The sequence below is a fragment of the Mauremys mutica genome, chromosome 6 (assembly GCF_020497125.1).
Source record: "Mauremys mutica isolate MM-2020 ecotype Southern chromosome 6, ASM2049712v1, whole genome shotgun sequence".
Lineage (NCBI taxonomy): Eukaryota > Metazoa > Chordata > Testudines > Geoemydidae > Mauremys > Mauremys mutica.
This window is the reverse complement of record NC_059077.1, coordinates 132,411,711-132,429,257: the sequence shown is the minus strand read 5'-3', so window position 1 is coordinate 132,429,257 and position 17,547 is coordinate 132,411,711. Positions and strand designations below refer to the sequence as shown.

Genomic DNA, 17,547 nt, shown 5'->3' with positions numbered 1-17,547 from the left:
AAGGACCTGTGAACACCCAGGATCAGGTGGCCAGCGTCCGAGGTAAAGGACACAGCCTGGGGCCTGCTGGAGACAACCTGGGACTCATGTCTGCAGCGCCTAACAAACCTTCCGCTCCCCTTACCAGGGGTCTCAAGTCAAGCTCCAGCCTCGCAGGTGGCCTCTGTCCCGTTACTAGAGCACAGCTCCCAATGCTCCCCCCAGAGACTGCACACAGCCTCCCCCCCTACACACACACACCCACCCACCCCCCGGCCCGGAGATCGGCGACTCGCGAGGGAGACCAGCCTCCAGCTTATTACTAAAGAGACTTTTATTCACTTCACACAATTTTTAAAAGGCGTTTCACTGAACACAGGCCACATGAAGAGAGCTCCTCTCCCACCCCCAGCTGCTGGGCAGGCAGCCCCCAGGCCTGGCTTCTCTCCCCCAGGCCCTAGCAGCTGAGGGGGCAGGAACAGCACCCCCCAGAGACACCCATGGATGCCCAGTGGGTACTGGGTCAAGAGCAGCCGCCTGCAGCAAGGAGGACAAGCCCCCTAACCTGGCTCCACCTGGCAGCTGCTTCCTCACTCAGCAGCAGTGGGGACTCCCTGCCCAGCCAGCCACACTCAGGACATGCTTTTAAACCTGCTCCCAAGTGCTCAGATGCTGCCCCATGTGCCGTAAACCCGCCCCCCCACACCGCCAGGGAGCACTGCAGTTTCAGAGGAGGTGGGTCAGTCAGCGATGGCGCAGCCCACAGCACGGGCGCCCCGCATTGCCCCGCTCGGCTATGGCGTGCAGACCCGGGCGTGTGAGGGAAGCACCTTTACCCCCCCTGCACAGCATTCCCCGAGGGCCCGTTGCAAACAGCCCTCGGGCTCCGAGCAGGGAGGGACGTGCCGGGCATGCGGCAGAGCTGGGCAAGCGGACGTTTCCGAGAGGAAATTCCTGCCCGAGTTTTGAATTTTAGAAGGGGCCGTTTCTGGAGCTGTAGCCTCATGCCAGCACCCTGAAATTTCAGCCTGAGCCGCTGGCTCCTTTCCAAGGAAAAAGGGTATGTCTAGGGCACGGCAGCCAGTACCCTGCACACGGTTGTGAGACCGCATCTTCCCCAGGAGCATCGCTGCGGCGGCACTCAGACCCGGGTCAGGAAGGTCAGGTTAATGCTGTCAGGGATGCAGAGCTCATCCAGCTGCACGGGAGAGCAGGAGAAGGGCAGGTGCACGGGGAACAGGTGAGCCGTGTCCACCAGCAGCTGGCAGGGGCCAGCTGGAGTTCGCTCCGCCAGCCGGTTCTGTGTGGGGAGAAACAATCCAGTCACCAGCAATTCTCACCCCCCCCTCCCCGGTCCAGCCCCCAGCCCCTCCTTACAGCCATGGCTGGCTCAAGCACCTGGCCAGCTCAGGCCAACTCTCCAGCAGCAGGCTAAAGCAACTCCGCACGGCTGCCTGCCAGCACAACTGAGTCGGGGGGGAGAGAAAGGCCTCACTCACCTCTACGCTGCTTATGAAGCTGGGGCTGACGTGCTCCTCCAGCCCGGCGGCGGGCGTGTAGGCCTGCAGGATCTTCACGATCTGCAAGGAGGGAGCGCAGAGGTGACGGGGCTGGACGGCAGCCAGTGGAGCAGGCGCTAGAGCCAGGCTGGGAATTCCAAGGGCCCTTCCAGCCCGGCCCATGGCCTCGTGCCCCTTCCAAGCCCACCAAGGTAGCAAGTCCCGAGCAAAGACGACAGGGCCCATCTGGTCCCCATGCCGGGGCCAGCAGGAAGCGGAGTCCTAGGGGAGCAGAGAAGGGACCCCAAGCAAGGTCCTGGCTGGTGGAACTTGGGGCAGTTACAGAAAAAGGGGCCCGCCTGTGGGCCCCCGAGCGAGCAGGAGCCCTGGGCACTGGCTGGGAGCCCTCGGGGCTGAATCAGGGGCCACATCCTGGTACCAGCTCCCAGAGCCACTGGCCCTGGCAGCCCGAGCGCTTTGCCTTCATGGGGTGGGTGATGCCCTCAAGTTACCCAAATGCACACGGCCTCCCCCAGCACCACCCCCTCCTTTGGGGAGCTTTGAGCCCTCCAGGGTGGCGGAGCCCAGGCCCGTGGCCCATCACCCCCGGGCTCCTGGAGCAGCCGGTCACCTGCGGAGTGGTCAGCGCCGTGCACAGGCAGCAGATGGCCTCAGCATCTTCCTGCGTCGTCTTCTTCACCTGCAGCAGCTGGGCGGCCTGGATGAGGGGCTGCAGGACCTCCATGGCGCCGCTCTGCTGGAGGCCCTTGGCCCGCAGCCACTCCTCCAGCTGACTCACGTTGCAGCTGGAACAGAGCCACACCGAGACGCTCCAGCCATAAGCTCAGCCCCTTAAGAGCAGCTGCCTGGGGGAGGCCTCCCCAGCCGCAGGGGCCGGCCTGGGGGAGCCTGGCGCCTGTCAGCGCATAGCAGGGTGGCTTCGCGGCCGCAGCACTATGAATGTATCCAGCACGGCTCTGTCCCCCTCGAGTGCCAGGACCGGGGACGGGAGCGTGACAGCTCGTGTCTTCCCTCGCTCCGCCCAGGGGTGGAGGTTTTTAGAGCCACACGTCCAGGGTTCAAGCCCTATCCTGGGCTCCACACTGCCCAGGACGAGGCTCCCTGTTGCCCACGCAATGGAGCGGGTGGCCCCAGTTTGAGCATCATTTTCCCTTCCACTCAGCTGGGCCCAGTTCTCCCCCGCCCCAGACTAGTCAGCCAGGACACAGCTCCCCCCTCCCCCGCGCCACACACACACTTGTGTGCCCCCGGCCAGCCGGGACATCCCCATGCCGGGCACAGCTTGGCTCGACCCAGCAGGAGAACTGCCAATAGCAGCCCAGGGCCATGAAGAGCTGAGCGGCCCCACTCCCAACCAGCTAGGTGGGAGGAAGGATGGCCCAGGGGGTAGGACACTAGCCTGGGACTCTGATGACCTGGGTTCAAGTCCTGCCTGAGGTCTCTGGCACAGCAAGCTTCCCCGGGGGGTGGTATTACTGCCACCGCTGGGGTGTCAGGAGGATACGTGCAGGCAGATTGAGGTGCCCCACCAGTGATGGGGGCAGAGCTGGACGGTAGCCAGGCCTGATGGCACCATAGGAACCTGGCACTTCTAGCTTCTCCTCCCCCTCTACAGACGCCCCCTTGCCACACACCCCCTGGCCAGGTGGGATTAGCCTTACGCCCATGGAAAACCCAGCACTTGAGAGTCAGCCAGAGCCCAGGAGGGGCCTGTGCTCTGGAGGATGGGCCTGGGCCACGCAGGCCAAGCCCAGCTTAGGAGGTACAAAACCCCGGACAGCGGCTGTAGCCTGGATGGAGAGTCCAGGAGGCTCCAGGCCCAGCCCAAGACCAGCCTGACAGGGGAGCACCCGAGCCCCACGGGAGCCGGGAGGGGACGGACTGACCTGAGCAGGATGCCCTGGCTCCAGGAACAGGCGTTGCTCCTGAGGAGCAGGTAGTTGAGGGCCATGCTGCTGATGGTGAAGAGGAGCTGCCGGAAGGCCTGGCCCACGACCACGGGCTCCAGCTGGTGCCTCCCCAGCTCCTCGTGGAAGGAGCTGAGCTGCTGGAGGAGCGAGTCCAGTGTGTAGGCGGGAGCCGCCGGCTGCTTGCGGTAACTGGTGGATCTGGCCCACGACAAGCCCAGGATGGTCTTGCCCTCCAGCATGGCGGCGACTAGCAGGGCAGAGGGGAGGGAGGCTGAGCTCAGCCTGGCCAGCGGGCGCTGAAATCCCAGGGCCCTTCCCTCAGGGAGCAAAGGGCCCTGTCTCTGCGGCTGGCTCTGCTCTCGGTGCCCAGGGGGCTGGGTACGTCCTGGGCACTGATCTCTGGGCAGCACCCGGTGCATGCCCTGGGACCCCACAGCCTAGGCGCTGCGTTTGGGAGGCTGCACCTCCAGACCGGCTCCTGCCATCTGGTGAGTCACCTGCCGCTCCCTGCCATTCAGAGCAGACCCAGACTAGCCCCGAGTGCCACGCTCCCAGGGGGCAGTCGCTCAGCCAGGCGGCAGAGCAGGGACCCCCCGCCCTGTCCAGCTCATGCCATTAATCTCCTCACTCCCCCCACAGGGCTTGTGGCAGGTCAGTGCCCAGCCACCCTCAATCCCAGAGGGTCACTGGGCAGGTAACAGGGTCCCTCTGAGGCTGTACTGAGGGGGACGGGGCAGCCACTTGCTCTCGAGATGCCAGGTCTGCCCAGCCCGCCATGGCATCCCCGCCTCGAGCACCGAGCCAGAAGCCAGCTCTCTGCTGCCCTCACGCCTCGAGTGCAGCTCGTCACACCAAGCTCGCTCCCATCCCTACAGTGCTCCCAGGAGGCCCAGCTGGTACTTACCAATCATGGGCTTCAGTTTTTTCTGAGCCATGCAGATCAGCTGCTGGTAGATCTGGATGGCCAGGTCACCCAGGCTCTGGCAGTGGCTGGCAAGGTCGAAGTTCCCCAGGCAGTGCTGGTTCTGCTTGGGGGTGTTGGCCAGCCGGTAGCTCTGCGGACAGCAAATGGCCAGGCTCGTGGACCGAGAGGTGCTGGAGCCCGGCAGAGCCACGCCCTGGGCTCTGGAGAGCTGTGGGGTAGCCATGCAGGGACCCACCCCAGCATCCACTGCACACGTCTCCCCTCCAGAGTCCGTCACATTCCCACCCAGGGGTCTCAGCGCACCTGACAGGCCAGTGACTGAAGATCAACTCCGTCCCCACTGCCACAAGCTCCCCTGCCCCCCTCCCCGAGGCAGGCGGCGTAAAGAACCCAGCAGCACCCAGTATCCCCACGGTACAGGTCACCCAGGCATCCTATTCTAGTGCTCAGAACATCCCCTGAGGATGCTGGTCTCAGGGGCCTCCATGGAGGGGATCTGGCTGGGTTCTTCTCAGCCCTTCGGGGGTGGATGGTTTGCTGGTAGGAAGAGACCCCTCCCCAGGCCAGCAGCTACTGCCCAGTTTGAAGCCAGAGGGTCTGGGCTGTGGTTCACCATAGAATCGTAGGCTTGTCGGGCTAGAGGGGACCTTGAGAGGTCAGACTCCAGCCCCCCCCGCGCTGGGGCAGGACCAAACCTCGGCCATCGCTGACAGGTGTTCGTCCAGCCTGTTAAAAACCTGCAGGGAGGGGATCCCACCGCCTCCCTCCAGAGCGTCGCTACCCTGAGAGTTTGAAAGATTTTCCTAATATCTCACCTAGATCTCCCTTGCTGCAGATTAAGCCCATCACTCCTTGTCCTCTGAAGGCTGGACATGGCGAATTGATCACTGTCCTCTTTGTAACGGCCCTTAACGCATTTGAAGGCTAATCATCAGGTTCCCATCCCCCAAGCTCTGCGTCTCAAGACTAAACATGCCCAGTTTTCAGCTTCTCTCCACGGTCAGGCTGTGGAAGCCTGTTCTCATTCTCGTTGCTCGCCTCTGGACTAAATTTATCCACATCTTTCCTGACGCGCGGCACCCAGAACCAGTCTCAGGTGCCTCTGCCTCACCGGTTATTCCCCTTCGGCTGTCCCTGCCTACAGGCAGCTCTTTGGAGAGCTGGTGTGAAATCAGCCAGATGAAATTCAGTAAGTGCAAGTGCACTTTGCTGCATAGTATGGCAGGCAAAGAGCCAGTACACGCAGGGCGGCATCAGCCAGAGGCTTCCCCTTGGAGCAGCGAGGCCATGGCCCGGCCAGGTCCTGTCTGAGGCCGAGGGCAGGAGCCACTGACCCCAAAGGAGAGAAGCTGAAGTAAACAGCCACGGAGCAGTGGGCCAAGACAGGCCTTTTGGCCCAAGCCAGCGCCAGGGACTGACTCAGCGCCATCTTGGTTTCAAAAGAAACTAGGGGGAGCCTACTAAAGGCAAACAGCCCCCCCATGCCTGCTGCTTCCTGGCTGTGACCTGGTCGGCAGCCCCCAGCCGGGGGAGGCCAGGCCAGGCCAGCCTGGAGGTGCCGTGCTGGAGCAGGCCCCGTGCCCTCACCTGGTCCCCGCCGTACTGTCTCAGGCAGTTGGTGAGGCAGCAGGTGTTGGCGAGCCAGAGCGCCACCACGCCGAAGTCCTCGCTGTGCTTCTGCGAGCGGGAGACACAAAGCGACGCATCAGGGTGGGGTGGGGGGGCCCAGGCGTTGGAGACTCGCACAAGGAGGGAGCACGAGGAGACTGTGCCAGGGAGCCGCGCTAGAGGGCGTGGGCACACCAGCAGAGCCAGCCGCTGCTTGGGGGTCTGCATCCCTCCCCCCCTCCCCCCAATCAGTGCGAGGGCCAGAACAGGAGGCCACTCAGCAGACACAAGTGGCTGCATTCAGCCCAGCCGAGCCCCCCCTTTGTGCCCCTGGCTGCCTCGGGAGGCCTGGATTTTACAGTTGCTCCCCGACAGCCCAACCAGCGTCTGGGGTCCCCAGTCACCACGGGGCCTGCTCCAGAGACACCCTGATTCATTGTTCACAGCTGGCAGCCATGGGCGAGCTCCAGCAATCTCCATCTCACGGCGCCGTGGGGCCCCAGCGATCAGGGGAGCCGGGATGGACCCTGGGGGCCACTGCCCATCAGGGAGCAGCGTCTGCTGAGAGGCAGTAAGAGCCCTGATGCAGCCAGTGCTGGGGAGGAGCCGTCACTGCCCCAGGCTGGCTCCAAAGTCACTGCCAGAGGCAAATGCAGCTGCAGGCAGAAGCGGCACCAGGCATGGCCAGGCCAGCGAGAGCTTCTGCTTTCTGCAGGGCCCAGTGCTCCAGGCTGGGGGGCTGCCAGCCTGCAGAGGAGCCCCTGAGACACAAGGATTAATATCACATCAGTATCAGCGTTTGCTCCCTTCTCCGCCCAGGCCCAGGCCCAGGCCCCTCACAGGGGACCGACACTGCAGCGAGAGCGGCTTCCGCTCCTCTTCCCAGCCACTGGGGCTGGACACTCCTCGGCAGGGCTCTCACTGGGACCGAGGGGTCTCTTCCCCCACATGCCCTGCTGGGGCAGCAACACCTCCCCCAACCACTGCCCCCAGACACCCCTGGCCTCTCCCTCTGCATGGGGGGGGGCAGAAGGGGGGAAGCAGCAACCCAGCCCTCCCTGCTGGCAGCCCCAAGCCCCTGCCCAGGGGGTGGAGCAGTGGGACACTCTCAGTGACTGAGGCCACCTCTGGCCAGAGGCAGAAAACCAGCAGCCTCAGGCTCCTGCTGGCTGACCCCAGGGAGCCGACCTGCTCGCCTGCACCTCCCCATCGTGGCGCCCGCCTGCACCTCCCAGATCCCCACCCTGACAAAAACCCCAATCCACCCCATGCGCGTAAGCAGCACGGCTACTGCAGGACGAGGCCTCCTGCCCCTCCAAGCCAGGCAGTGGCCCAGAGCAGCCGTGCTGAGCCGGCCTGTAACCTCAGCCCCAGGGCCCCAAGCCCTCCTCGACGGGCACACTCCTGAGGGTGGCATCACAGATCCCTAGTAACGCCCTGGCCCCTGCCCCGGGTCACACAAGGACACGCCTGGGGGCTGCAGGAGGCATTTCTGGGCAGCTCGGGCCCGAGCTGGAACAATTGGGTGGGGGGCACACGCCAGCGGTAGGGAGCCAGCGCCTGAGGGCCGCCCCTCAGCCATTGGCTACAGAGGGGCCACGATCCCCCTGCCCCCTCGCCCGGCCTGTCCCCCACCACCGTACCTTCACCACCTGCTTGATGCCGCTGACGACGGCGGCGAAGAGCGAGCGGATCCCGTGCTCGTCGTGGCCGGAGTCCGCGTACCGGAAGCACATGAACAGGACGTAGGCCGGCAGCGTGGGGAGGGCGCCGGGGCTGTGCTGCGGTTTGAAATCTGCAGGGCGAGAAGGGGCCGAGTGAGTCCGGGATGGAGCCGGAGGTCCGAGCCACAAGTCACAGGCTGGGGCCTGCCCCACGGGAGCTGCCTACAGGGCAGAGGGGTCGTAGCAAGCGACAGGTGGGACGAGACAGGCCCCAATTTCAAACCCCTCCCCTCCCCGGAAGGAGCCAAGCTCCTGCTAACTTCAGCAATACGTCCTCTGACCCCGACCTGGGCCCATCACCTGGACAGAGCCCGGATCCCAAGGCCCAGTCGCCCCTTTCATTACAGCCAAGCAGCTTGAGCTCAGCCCAGCGCCCAGAGGGGCATCACCCCTCCCTGCCGTTAGCACCTCTCCAGGCACAGCCCCCTCTGCTCTTCCCTCCCCGTGCAGGGGCTTCATCTCTGCCCCCACCCTGCCCAATTCCTCTGCCCCCCAGCCTCCAGCACAGCCACTCCACCCGCCCCCACTGACAGAGCCGACATCTGGCCCAGCCAGGTGCTGTCCTCCTCCTTCCCCTCCTCGCCAGCTTGGGGTCACCCCTAGCAGGCTCCTGCTCCTGTCCTGCAGGTCTGCTGAAGTGTTTGGGGAGGAGGCCTCTGGCTGCTGACAGTCGCCCTCCGGTCTCATGGAAATTAACATGCACAGACCCCCCTGCCCCACGGCTGCATTCCTGGGCTCTCCCACGTGGGCACGTGCACATTTGATTTAATCCCTTCACCCACTCACAAGAGTTCAGTCATTGCTCATAAGCACAGAGCCACCGCTGGCCTGGCCCAGCACTAACCAAGGTGGGGCTGGAGACTTCCCATCCACCCCAAACAAACAGAACCCCCCCCCCATCCCCTTTCAAAGTCAGCTGTCCATTAGCCACCCCATCCCTGCCTGCTCCCATGTAGGGTCCCTGCCCTCATTAAAGGAGGCAACTCAACCTCATGTGCCTTCCCGACCGGTCAGCAAACCAAGCGCCACTCACACGGCCATTCTACAGCCCACGGCTCGATCCGAACGGGCACATTCACCCCCACGGTCCTGGCCAGACCCGCAGTGCTCTGCCAGTGTGCCTGCATTACCCTGCAGGTTTCAAAGGGATACAGGGTTCTTCACTCCCAGTGCAGCACTGATGTGCTCTACCCCAGAACTGGCTGCTTTTCCGGGGGCAAGAAGCATCCGGGGAGGCTGGGATGAACGGGACGAGGCGTGCGGGCGGAAAGGGGAGCTGCAGTGGAGGGCGAAGTAGCAGAGGAGCTTAGTGAAGTTCTGCACGGGCCATGGGGAACGTCCCATTCCCAGATGCTCCTCGGGAGAGGTCAGCGTGGTTAGAAAGACATGCGCAATGTGGAGGCTCTGGAGCAGCTTGGGTAGCCCAATGCCCTAAAGCACCTGCCCAGGGATCCTTCCCCTGCAAGGGCTCAGAAAGGGGAAGTTTGTCCCCATTTTCCATCGGGCCATTTTGCACCTCTCCCAGCGCAGATTCTCTTCGGGCACTTCCCTCCCCGGCTGTCATCCCGCCAAGCCAGCCACACGTCATCTTTCCTCACATCAGTCCCAGCCTGCTGCTCCGTGAGCGCCTTCCCACGAGCCTGTCTGCACGCCATGGCCCAGGTGCGGCAGCGAGACTGGCACCACGCAGCTGTGCGGGACGCGATTGATGCCTCGGCATATGCTGCTCCGCATCACACCTGCCTCTTGCTGCTGCTCTAGCGCGACAGGCCCCGAGGGAGTCTGTCTGTTCAAGCCACTGGGGATAGGAGAGTCCCGGCCCCTCCAGCTCTGCAGGGTCCTGGGCCCTGAGGTTCGAGCCCATGGGGAATTGTGTGGACACAAGGGGGTCTGGCTTGAGCCAGGACTTACACTGGTGTGTAGACAGACCCTCAGCCCCAACTCCCCGTGGGGCTCCAGCCCCCCACCTGTGATGATGGTCCTGATGAGGCGCCCTTCATCCTCTGCTTTGCACCCCAGCATGCCCCCGAATGCCCCCGCTGGGCACGGGACATCGAAGGGCCTTTCCATCTCTTCCACCTTCACCTTCTGCTCCAGCAACCGGGCCTCTCCGCTTGCTGCCCAGGGGAAGGAGCAAGAACATTAGAGTCAGAGCATCCGCTTGGATCCGGGGCCACGTAACCTGACTCCTGAGTGGGGCAGGGACTGGGGGTCCCACCTCTGCCCGGGGAACTCCTGCCAGGAGAGCTGGGCCCCAGGCAGAGGGATATTCAGAGCTAGAGGTTGCTTGGGCTGAGAGCGAACCGGATGGTGCTGCCAGGCAGCCCTGTAAGCTGCTGTTGGCAAATAACCCTTCACTTGCTCGTCTCTTAATCTGTGAATGTCCAGTACCCCATGGCACCCACCTAGAGTGACCAGATGTCCCAATTTTACAGGGACAGTTCTGATTTGGGGGTCTCTCTTACATAGGCTCCTATTACCCCCCAACCTCGTCCTGACTTTTCACGTTTGCTGTCTGGTCACTCTCCACCCACCAGTTTTAATCAGCTGCCTACAAACCCAGCCAGCATCTCCCCTCCATCAAACTGCTGCCAAGAGCACCCCCAGTTCTGCAAAGCTCCCTGCTCGGCCAGTGCCCTAGTAGGGTACCCTTGCTGCTCTGTACCCCACAATAGCGAAGGGGACGCTGAATCAGAGCAGTCCGACTCTGCAATTCACCAGGCATTGCTAGCTCTGCTCTGGGGTTGGCAGCTGTGATGGGGGTCCTGTGCGCTCAGTGTGGGGCTTTCGGGGAGCACATCCCAGAACATGGAGGTTTACAGAAGGATGTGTGGGAGCTTTGCTATTAGGAGACAACACGAGACACAAGGCGAGCCCAGAACAGCGGCTAAGAAAAGCCACTTTGGTCGGTCGTCTGTCAGCGAGAGGCTCATTTCTGCTTCCCGGCTGCAAAGCAGCTCTCGTGCAGACGGGTAGCGATGCCCCGTGGCAGGTAAGGGGGCGTTGAAGGAAAAGCAGAAACGCTGGCATTAACGGAGCTCATGGTGCACAGATGGTCGCCTCTGCCCTGCTGCCTAGCGGGTCTCATTGGGCAGCTGGGGGAGCAGGGGCCCCATCCCCTCTAGCTCAGGCCTCGGCAGTGCCATCGCCAGGCCCAGGGCCCCTCGCCATCTGAGCAGCGCTCAGGCCCATCCCACCAGCCCCCACTGCTCCTGCGGTGAGGCGGCAGAGCCGTGTTTCTGCTTGAAGCTGCTGCATCCAGGCTAGGGGATGCGGTCGGGAGCAGAACCCCCCTTTAGGCTGGCCACAAAGGACATTCGCCCCCCAGCTGGACCAGTCACAGGAGGCACCTGCCTGTGAGATCCTGGATTTGCTTCATGTTGGTTTGCAGCTGCTTCTGAAGCTTGAGCATGTTCTTCTCCTGCCTCTCCAGCTGACCCTTCAGATCCTGGGGAGCACACGGGGAAAGGATAGTCCATCACCTGGTGCTTGGAGGGGACCCTCTCTTTCCAATACACCCTCCCAGCCAGCAGCAAGATCTCCCCAGGAAGGCCTTGCAGCAGACGGAAAGCAGCTGGCCAGAACGCTGCCCCAGCTACTGTCGTCTCTAATAGGCACATGGCCCCTCCATGGAGCCCAAGTCCCAGCATGGGGAGGTGGGGGGGGGGTGCGCTGCACCAGGGCGTTTACCCAGCATGCTGAGCAGCGATCAGCCTTCTCACAGCCCCAGCCTGGCCATGTAGCAAGTCTTGAACTGCAAGCTCAGCCATGCAATGCTCCCACCAACCCCCCTCCCGCCATCCCAACAGACCCACTCCCGCTTTACCAGGTTCTCTCTCTTCAGCTGGACGAGCTGGTGCTGGAGCCCGCCCTCCTCCTGCTGCAGTTGCAGGTCCTGGATCAGGCTCTGCTGCTGCTTGCTCAGCTGCTTCAGGGAGCAGGCGTCCAGGCGGAGACCTTCCAGCTCCTGCTGCTGCTCCTGCAGCTGGCTCTCGAGTAGCCTGCAAGGAAGGGCAATAACTCAGAGGTGCCAGCGATTGGCTCACCAGGCAGGAGGCTGGCAAGGCCTCAACTCTATGCCCCTCCGTGGCTGAGACAGGCAAGCTTCCCCCATTTTACAGCTAGGGAAACGGAGGCAGGGGTTGCTTAAGTCCAAGGCCGAGATTGGAACAGAACCCAGAAGACTTGAACCTGGAATTTTTTGAAGTCTCCACACTCTGAACCACGCACTTCCCATTGTCAGGGCTCTGACCTGGCTCTTGCCACCCAAACTCCGTCTCGCCTCTCCACCACAAATGCATCCCTGCAACCTCAGATGGCCTGCTGCCCCCCCAGGGCCAGCGCCGCTGGAGGGCGGCAGGGCCACCCGAGGGGGGAGAGAGACAATTTGCCCCGGGCCCCGCAAGGCCCCCACGAGAATGTCACATTCTATAGTATTGCAACTTGTTCCATGGAAGGGGCCCCTGAAATTGCTTTGCCCCAGGCCCCCTGAATCCTCTGGGCGGCCCTGGAGGCCAGGCCCCCGGGGGGGAGGGGGGGTTTAAGCTTCCACAGCAGCTTAAACCCAGACATGGCTGAGACACTGAGTAAACAGACTCACTTATTGGAGACCCGGGCAGCATCATACCCATATTTCAAGTCTTCCTCCATCATGGAGTCTTCCTCCACCATCTTCTCCGGGCTCCTGTTCAACCCCAGGATCTCCGCAATGTTCTGCTGGGGAGGAGGAGGAGACTGAACCGGGCCGTTCAAGCAGCAGGCCCCTCCCCACCCCCACCCCCGCTGCAGCGAGGGACATGATGGGTGAGAATCTCACCCTGCGCTTGAAGATCTCAAAGGGCTTCCTCCCGTGAGCCAGCTGAGCCTTGGCCCTGCGCAGCTCCTCGCGGGTCCTGGCCAGGTCCTCCGTGACCACGTTGAGCTGCCCCAGGAGGAGGAGATAAGCCTTCTCATAGGGGGTGTGACGAAGTGGGACTGTTCGTACTGGGGGCTGGGAATGCCGGGTGCAGGCCTCTAAGTATCTAGCAAAGCAAAAGGCCATGCAGCCGAATGCCTGACACTCTGTCGCCTAGTGGCACTCTGTGGCCCCTCCCTGCAAAGGTGCTGGCTAAAGGTGTTGGAGACAAAGGGGTCAGGTGACCTCCTGGCCCGGGAAAGAAGCTGAGCAGAGAGGAGGGGCCGGAGGGGGTTGGGCAGACTGGAGCTGGCTGGGGAAAAGAGGGGAAGCAGAGAGAGAGGGCTCTGATCCCTGATGGGAGCTGTGGGGCACCTGGGACCCCAAGATGGACCTAACAGGGGGGATCCTGTTATCTGTGCCTGCGAGTCCTGTGTTGGACTGTGTTCCTGTCGTCTAAATAAACCTTCTGCTTTACTGGCTGGCTGAGAGTCCTGGTGAATCGCAGGGAGCCCGGGGGTGCAGGGCCTGACTCCCCTACACTCCGTGACAACTGGTGGCAGAAGTGGGATGACTGCACCCCGTGGATGGCGCTTCCTGCAGTAAGTGACTGGGGAGCAGTAAAACGAAGGGGCGATTAACCCCTGGGAGAGTGTGACCAGAGAGAAGGACTTTGCAGTAACAGGGTCACCCGGGGGATCACAGCAAGCCGTCCCAGGGGTAGAGGAGTCTGCAGCTTGACCCTGGCAGAGAGGGGGTGACCTCAAGGACTGGCACACTAGGGGTCCCCCTGGAACCCGTGGGGAGCGGCGAGCACCCCGGCCTGCGAGCAGCCAGCAGGAAGATGTATACCAAGCGGCGCAAGTGCGACCTGGTGGAGCTGTGCAAGCAGAGGGGGCTGCGCAGTGGGAAACTTACCAAGGACCAGCTGATTGCCCAGCTGGAGGAGGAAGATCACAGGAATGAACCGATCCCTGTCTCAGGGAAGCAGCCAGGCAGAGGCAGCCCAGGTACCAGTGTCTGGCCCGGCTGGGAGTGGTCAGCCGGCTGCTGAGGGTGTCCCGAGACCCCCCATTCCTATGCCTAGGGGGAGGGGGAAGAGGAGCCCAGCAAGCACCGAGGGTGCCGTGACCCCCCCGGCCAGCAGGGGATCCTCCCGGCGAAGCTCACCCCCCAGCAGGGAATCGTCCCAGCGACGCTCGTCCGTGGAGCGCCAGCGGCTGGAATGGGAGAGAGCTAAAACGGAGAGAGCTGGAGGATCGTAAGGAACAGAGGGAACATGAGGCGCGACAGAGGGAGCAGGAATGGGCGGAGAAAGAGCGACAGCATCAACATGAGCTGGACCTGGCGAGGCAGGGGGGCAGCAGGCCCCGGGCGGCGGTGAGTGAGGGGGGCCCAGGACGGCGCGGAGCTTTGATAAGTCCATCCTGGCCCCGTGCAAGGAGGGGGAGGACATGGGTGACTTCCTGGGTGCCTTTGAGATGGCCTGCGAGCTGCACCAGGTGGATCCTGCGGACAGGCTCCGGGTTCTCACCCCCTTACTGGACCCCAAGGCCGTGGCATTGTACGGCCAGCTGGGAGAGGAGGAGAAAGGGAACTACGAACCATTCAAGCAGGCCCTGCTGCGCGAGTTTGGGCTGACCCCTGAGATGTACCGGGAGAGGTTCCGGAGTCAGGATAAAACCCCTGAGGTCTCCTATCTGCAACTGGCCGTCCGCATGGAGGGATACGCCAGCAAGTGGGCAGATGGGGCCCAGACGAAGGGGGACCTGGTTAAACTGCTGGTACTGGAGCAGCTGTATGAGCGGTGCCCATCTGACCTGAGGCTGTGGTTAAGGGACCAAAAGCCAGAGAACCTGCGACATGCAGGGCAGCTGGCCGATGACTATGTGAAGAGCCGGTTGGGGGGTGGCAGGGAGGAACCCCAAAGGAACAGGACTGTCGCGACGCAGAGAGAGAGTCATCCTGAGACCACCCAAAAGGGGAATCGGGAGAATCCCCTCCCAAAGGGAACGGCCAGCGCCAGGGACAACCGACCGGTTCGAGGGGACCAACGGGACATGAGCTGCTATCAATGTGGCCAGAGGGGCCACCTGCAGTCCCAGTGCCCCAAACTCCCGGACAAACTGAGCAGACCAACCCCCCCACCGGGTTAACTGGGTAGAGAACCAGCCGGATGAGGGGCAGCGTTTGCAGGAAAGGGGGGCTGGCTGCGTACCACCTGCGAAGGAGGGAGGGGGGCCCCGGGTCAACCCCTCCGAGGGGCTGGATGCTCCCAGCCCTGAGTTTTGGGTTTACAGGGTGGGCACGGGGCTACCCCTCCGGAAAGAGTGCCTTGTTCCCCTGGAGGTAGACGGGAGGGAGGTCACTGGGTACTGGGACACGGGCGCAGAGGTGATGCTGGCCCGGCCTGAGGTGGTGGACCCAGATCGGATGGTGCCCAACACCTACCTGACCCTGAGGGGTGTGATCGGGACCCCATTCAAGGTGCCTGTGGCGAGGGTACACCTGAAGTGGGGGGACAAGGAGGGCCCCAAGGATGTGGGGGTGCACCCACATTTGCCCACGGAGGTGTTAATGGTGGGGGATCTCGAGGACTGGCCAAGTAACACCCGGCGTGCCCTGGCCGTGAACCGTAGTCAGAGCCGACGCAGGGCTCTGCACCCTGACACCGGGGAAGGTACTCCGCCCGAGGCGCAGGACCCTGACCTGGTGGGGAGGGAACGCCCAGGGACAGGGCACAGAGAGGCTGCGGCCGCAGACCCAGCCGGTGAGAGAGAGCAGATCCCCAATCCCTGTCCCAGCTGCTGCGTTCCAGGCCGCGGTGCGGGAAGACCCCTCCTTGCGGAGGATAGAGGACCTGGCCAACCTCGGGGGGGGGGGACACACCATGGGACGAGGTGGCCGGAAAAGGTTCCTGTGGGAGAAGGGGTGCTACCGCTCCCTAGCCCAGTGGTGACAGATACAGGGCGGGGTGCCTCCGTCCTCCAGTGGATGTGCTGCCCGCCAGGGAGTCCCGCCATGGGGACCAGAGAGACGTTCCCCTCTGATCTCCAGGGAGCAGGGCAGAAGTGGATGGTGCAGCTGTGACATTAGCTTCGGGCTGGGACTTTCCCAGAGAGCTGTAGGTGTCTGGCACCCTCGCGGTTTCGAAAGCCCCAGCCAGCTTCGCGCCGATGGTGCAGCTGTTCTCAGCGGCAGGGCGCGGCTCTGAACACACAGCGACCCTAGGGCCACCTCTGCCCTGGCACTGAGTGAACACAGCACAGACCAGCAAGGCTTCCTGTCCACCTCCCCAGTCCTGCCCGTCCGGCCTCCATGCGACAATCCTTCAGCAAGAGCTTCCCTCCATTTCGCGGCAGCCTGTGACCCCTCGCCTGGCTCCCCGGGGTATCTGGGATGTCCAGGGCATCAGCCCAGCCCGCACTGCTCACCTTCTGGAAGGCCACCTCATCCTGCAGGTTCTCGCAGCACTGCTCCAGGCGGGCGCGCTCCTTCACCAGGTTCTGGTAGCGAGCCCTCTCCCCCTCCAGCTGGCACAGCAGCTCCTGGCTCTCCGCCGCGCGCCGGCGCAGCTGGTCTGCAGGGGGCGGGGAAGAGGAGAGCAGAGACGGTAACGTTTGCCTGCAGGCCTGGACCTGAGTGTGACAGGCTCTGCTCCCTGCCCACCCTGTGCAGGAGCCCAGGCACCAGCGCCAGGGGAGGAACTTGAGGGGGCTGCCGAGCGCCAATGCTGCGCCGCCCCTGGAAAACATCTCCTCCGGCGTGGAGCTGCGAGGAGAGAGCTGGGAACTTAGCAGCATGGCCAGCAGGCCCATGGATTCAGCCGCCAGGGCGGGCAGGCTCAGGCCACACGAGACCTCGCCTCTGGGACGAGGCTGGGCACAGAGCTAGGGCAGTGATCGGCAGGAGCCGTCTCAGTAACCAGCCCACCTAGTTTTGGGCCACAGTCTCGGCTTGGCAGCATCACCCTGCCCACAGAGCTGGGCCGCCCGGGTGAGCACAGCCGGAGCCACCCACTGGGCTTCCCTAGAATCCAGACCCCAGCTGATTGCACCCGGCACAGCAGGAAAGGAGCTGGGAGGAGGGGGAGGGGGGCGTTTTACCTTCCAGCTCCTGCGACTGCTCCATGATCTGCTGGTTGAGAGCGTCCTTCTCTTCCTTCAGATTGGATGTCATGGCTTCCAGCTCAGTCAGGCGCTGGCGGGAGAGAGAGAGAGCTGGGTGGTGGGGGCAGACCCTGACAGCAGTCCAGAGCTATGGGGCGAGAGGACCTGCTCTGGGGGTCGGAGGCCAGGCAGGCTCTTTCACATGGGGCCCATCACAGGCTGCAGGGCCCATCCTTCCTCTACCCCACCAGCCAGGGGGCCCGGAGAGTAGCCAGGCCCCTGCATGGGAGATTTGACAGTTTTACTTTTGATGGGCAGCATCAAGGATTTAAGTGTTGGCTTCAATTTTTTATTCAAATTTTGAGTTGTGGGAACTTTGGTGGCAGAAGGGGGATCAGACAAGGTGGAGCTTTAACTCTCGGAGTCTCCACAACTTAAACCCGATCATCAACGTCTTACGTCAGATATACAGAATAATCCGGGTTTGCTTTCAGAAGGTTCATGTCAAGCAGCGTTTCTGGCTGTCTAGGTTTCGACTATCGACGGACATATTTGACTGTCTGTGCGTACAGGGATATTTATGGTGGCCAATATTTATCAATTAAAAAAATTGACTCCTGCCAAGTCTATGTACAGACTAGCTTAAGTCAAGTCACCAGAGCCTTTGCAACACACTAGCAAGGAGAACACTTGTGTCGCCTCCCACTCTCACAGCTGAGCCAGAGAGGATAACCAGCCTACTACTGCTGCCAGCTATTGGAGCTGCCCCATATGTTCAGTGCTGGGTTTGAGTCACACCCGTTAACCACTGGGGTGGGGATCGTTGCTCTTTGGGACCAGGTCTAAGGAAGGGACGTTTAACTCCCCTCAGTGTTATT

General features: G+C 62.7%; 1 protein-coding gene across 1 annotated transcript; it reads right to left on the bottom strand.

Moving 5' to 3' along the window:
- Nucleotides 1-329: 329 nt before the first annotated feature.
- On the bottom strand, nt 330-16,739 carry LOC123372269 (unconventional myosin-Vb-like). Its single transcript, XM_045020272.1, has 13 exons — nt 16,667-16,739; nt 15,995-16,140; nt 12,267-12,382; nt 11,493-11,667; nt 11,021-11,114; nt 9,634-9,783; nt 7,586-7,737; nt 5,922-6,011; nt 4,314-4,464; nt 3,386-3,656; nt 2,110-2,284; nt 1,479-1,559; nt 330-1,279 (listed from the first exon to the last, which is right to left on the bottom strand). Exons 1-13 carry the CDS (start codon nt 16,737-16,739, stop codon nt 1,121-1,123), a joined length of 1,833 nt encoding a protein of 610 aa, XP_044876207.1. The 3' UTR covers nt 330-1,120.
- Nucleotides 16,740-17,547: the final 808 nt, after the last annotated feature.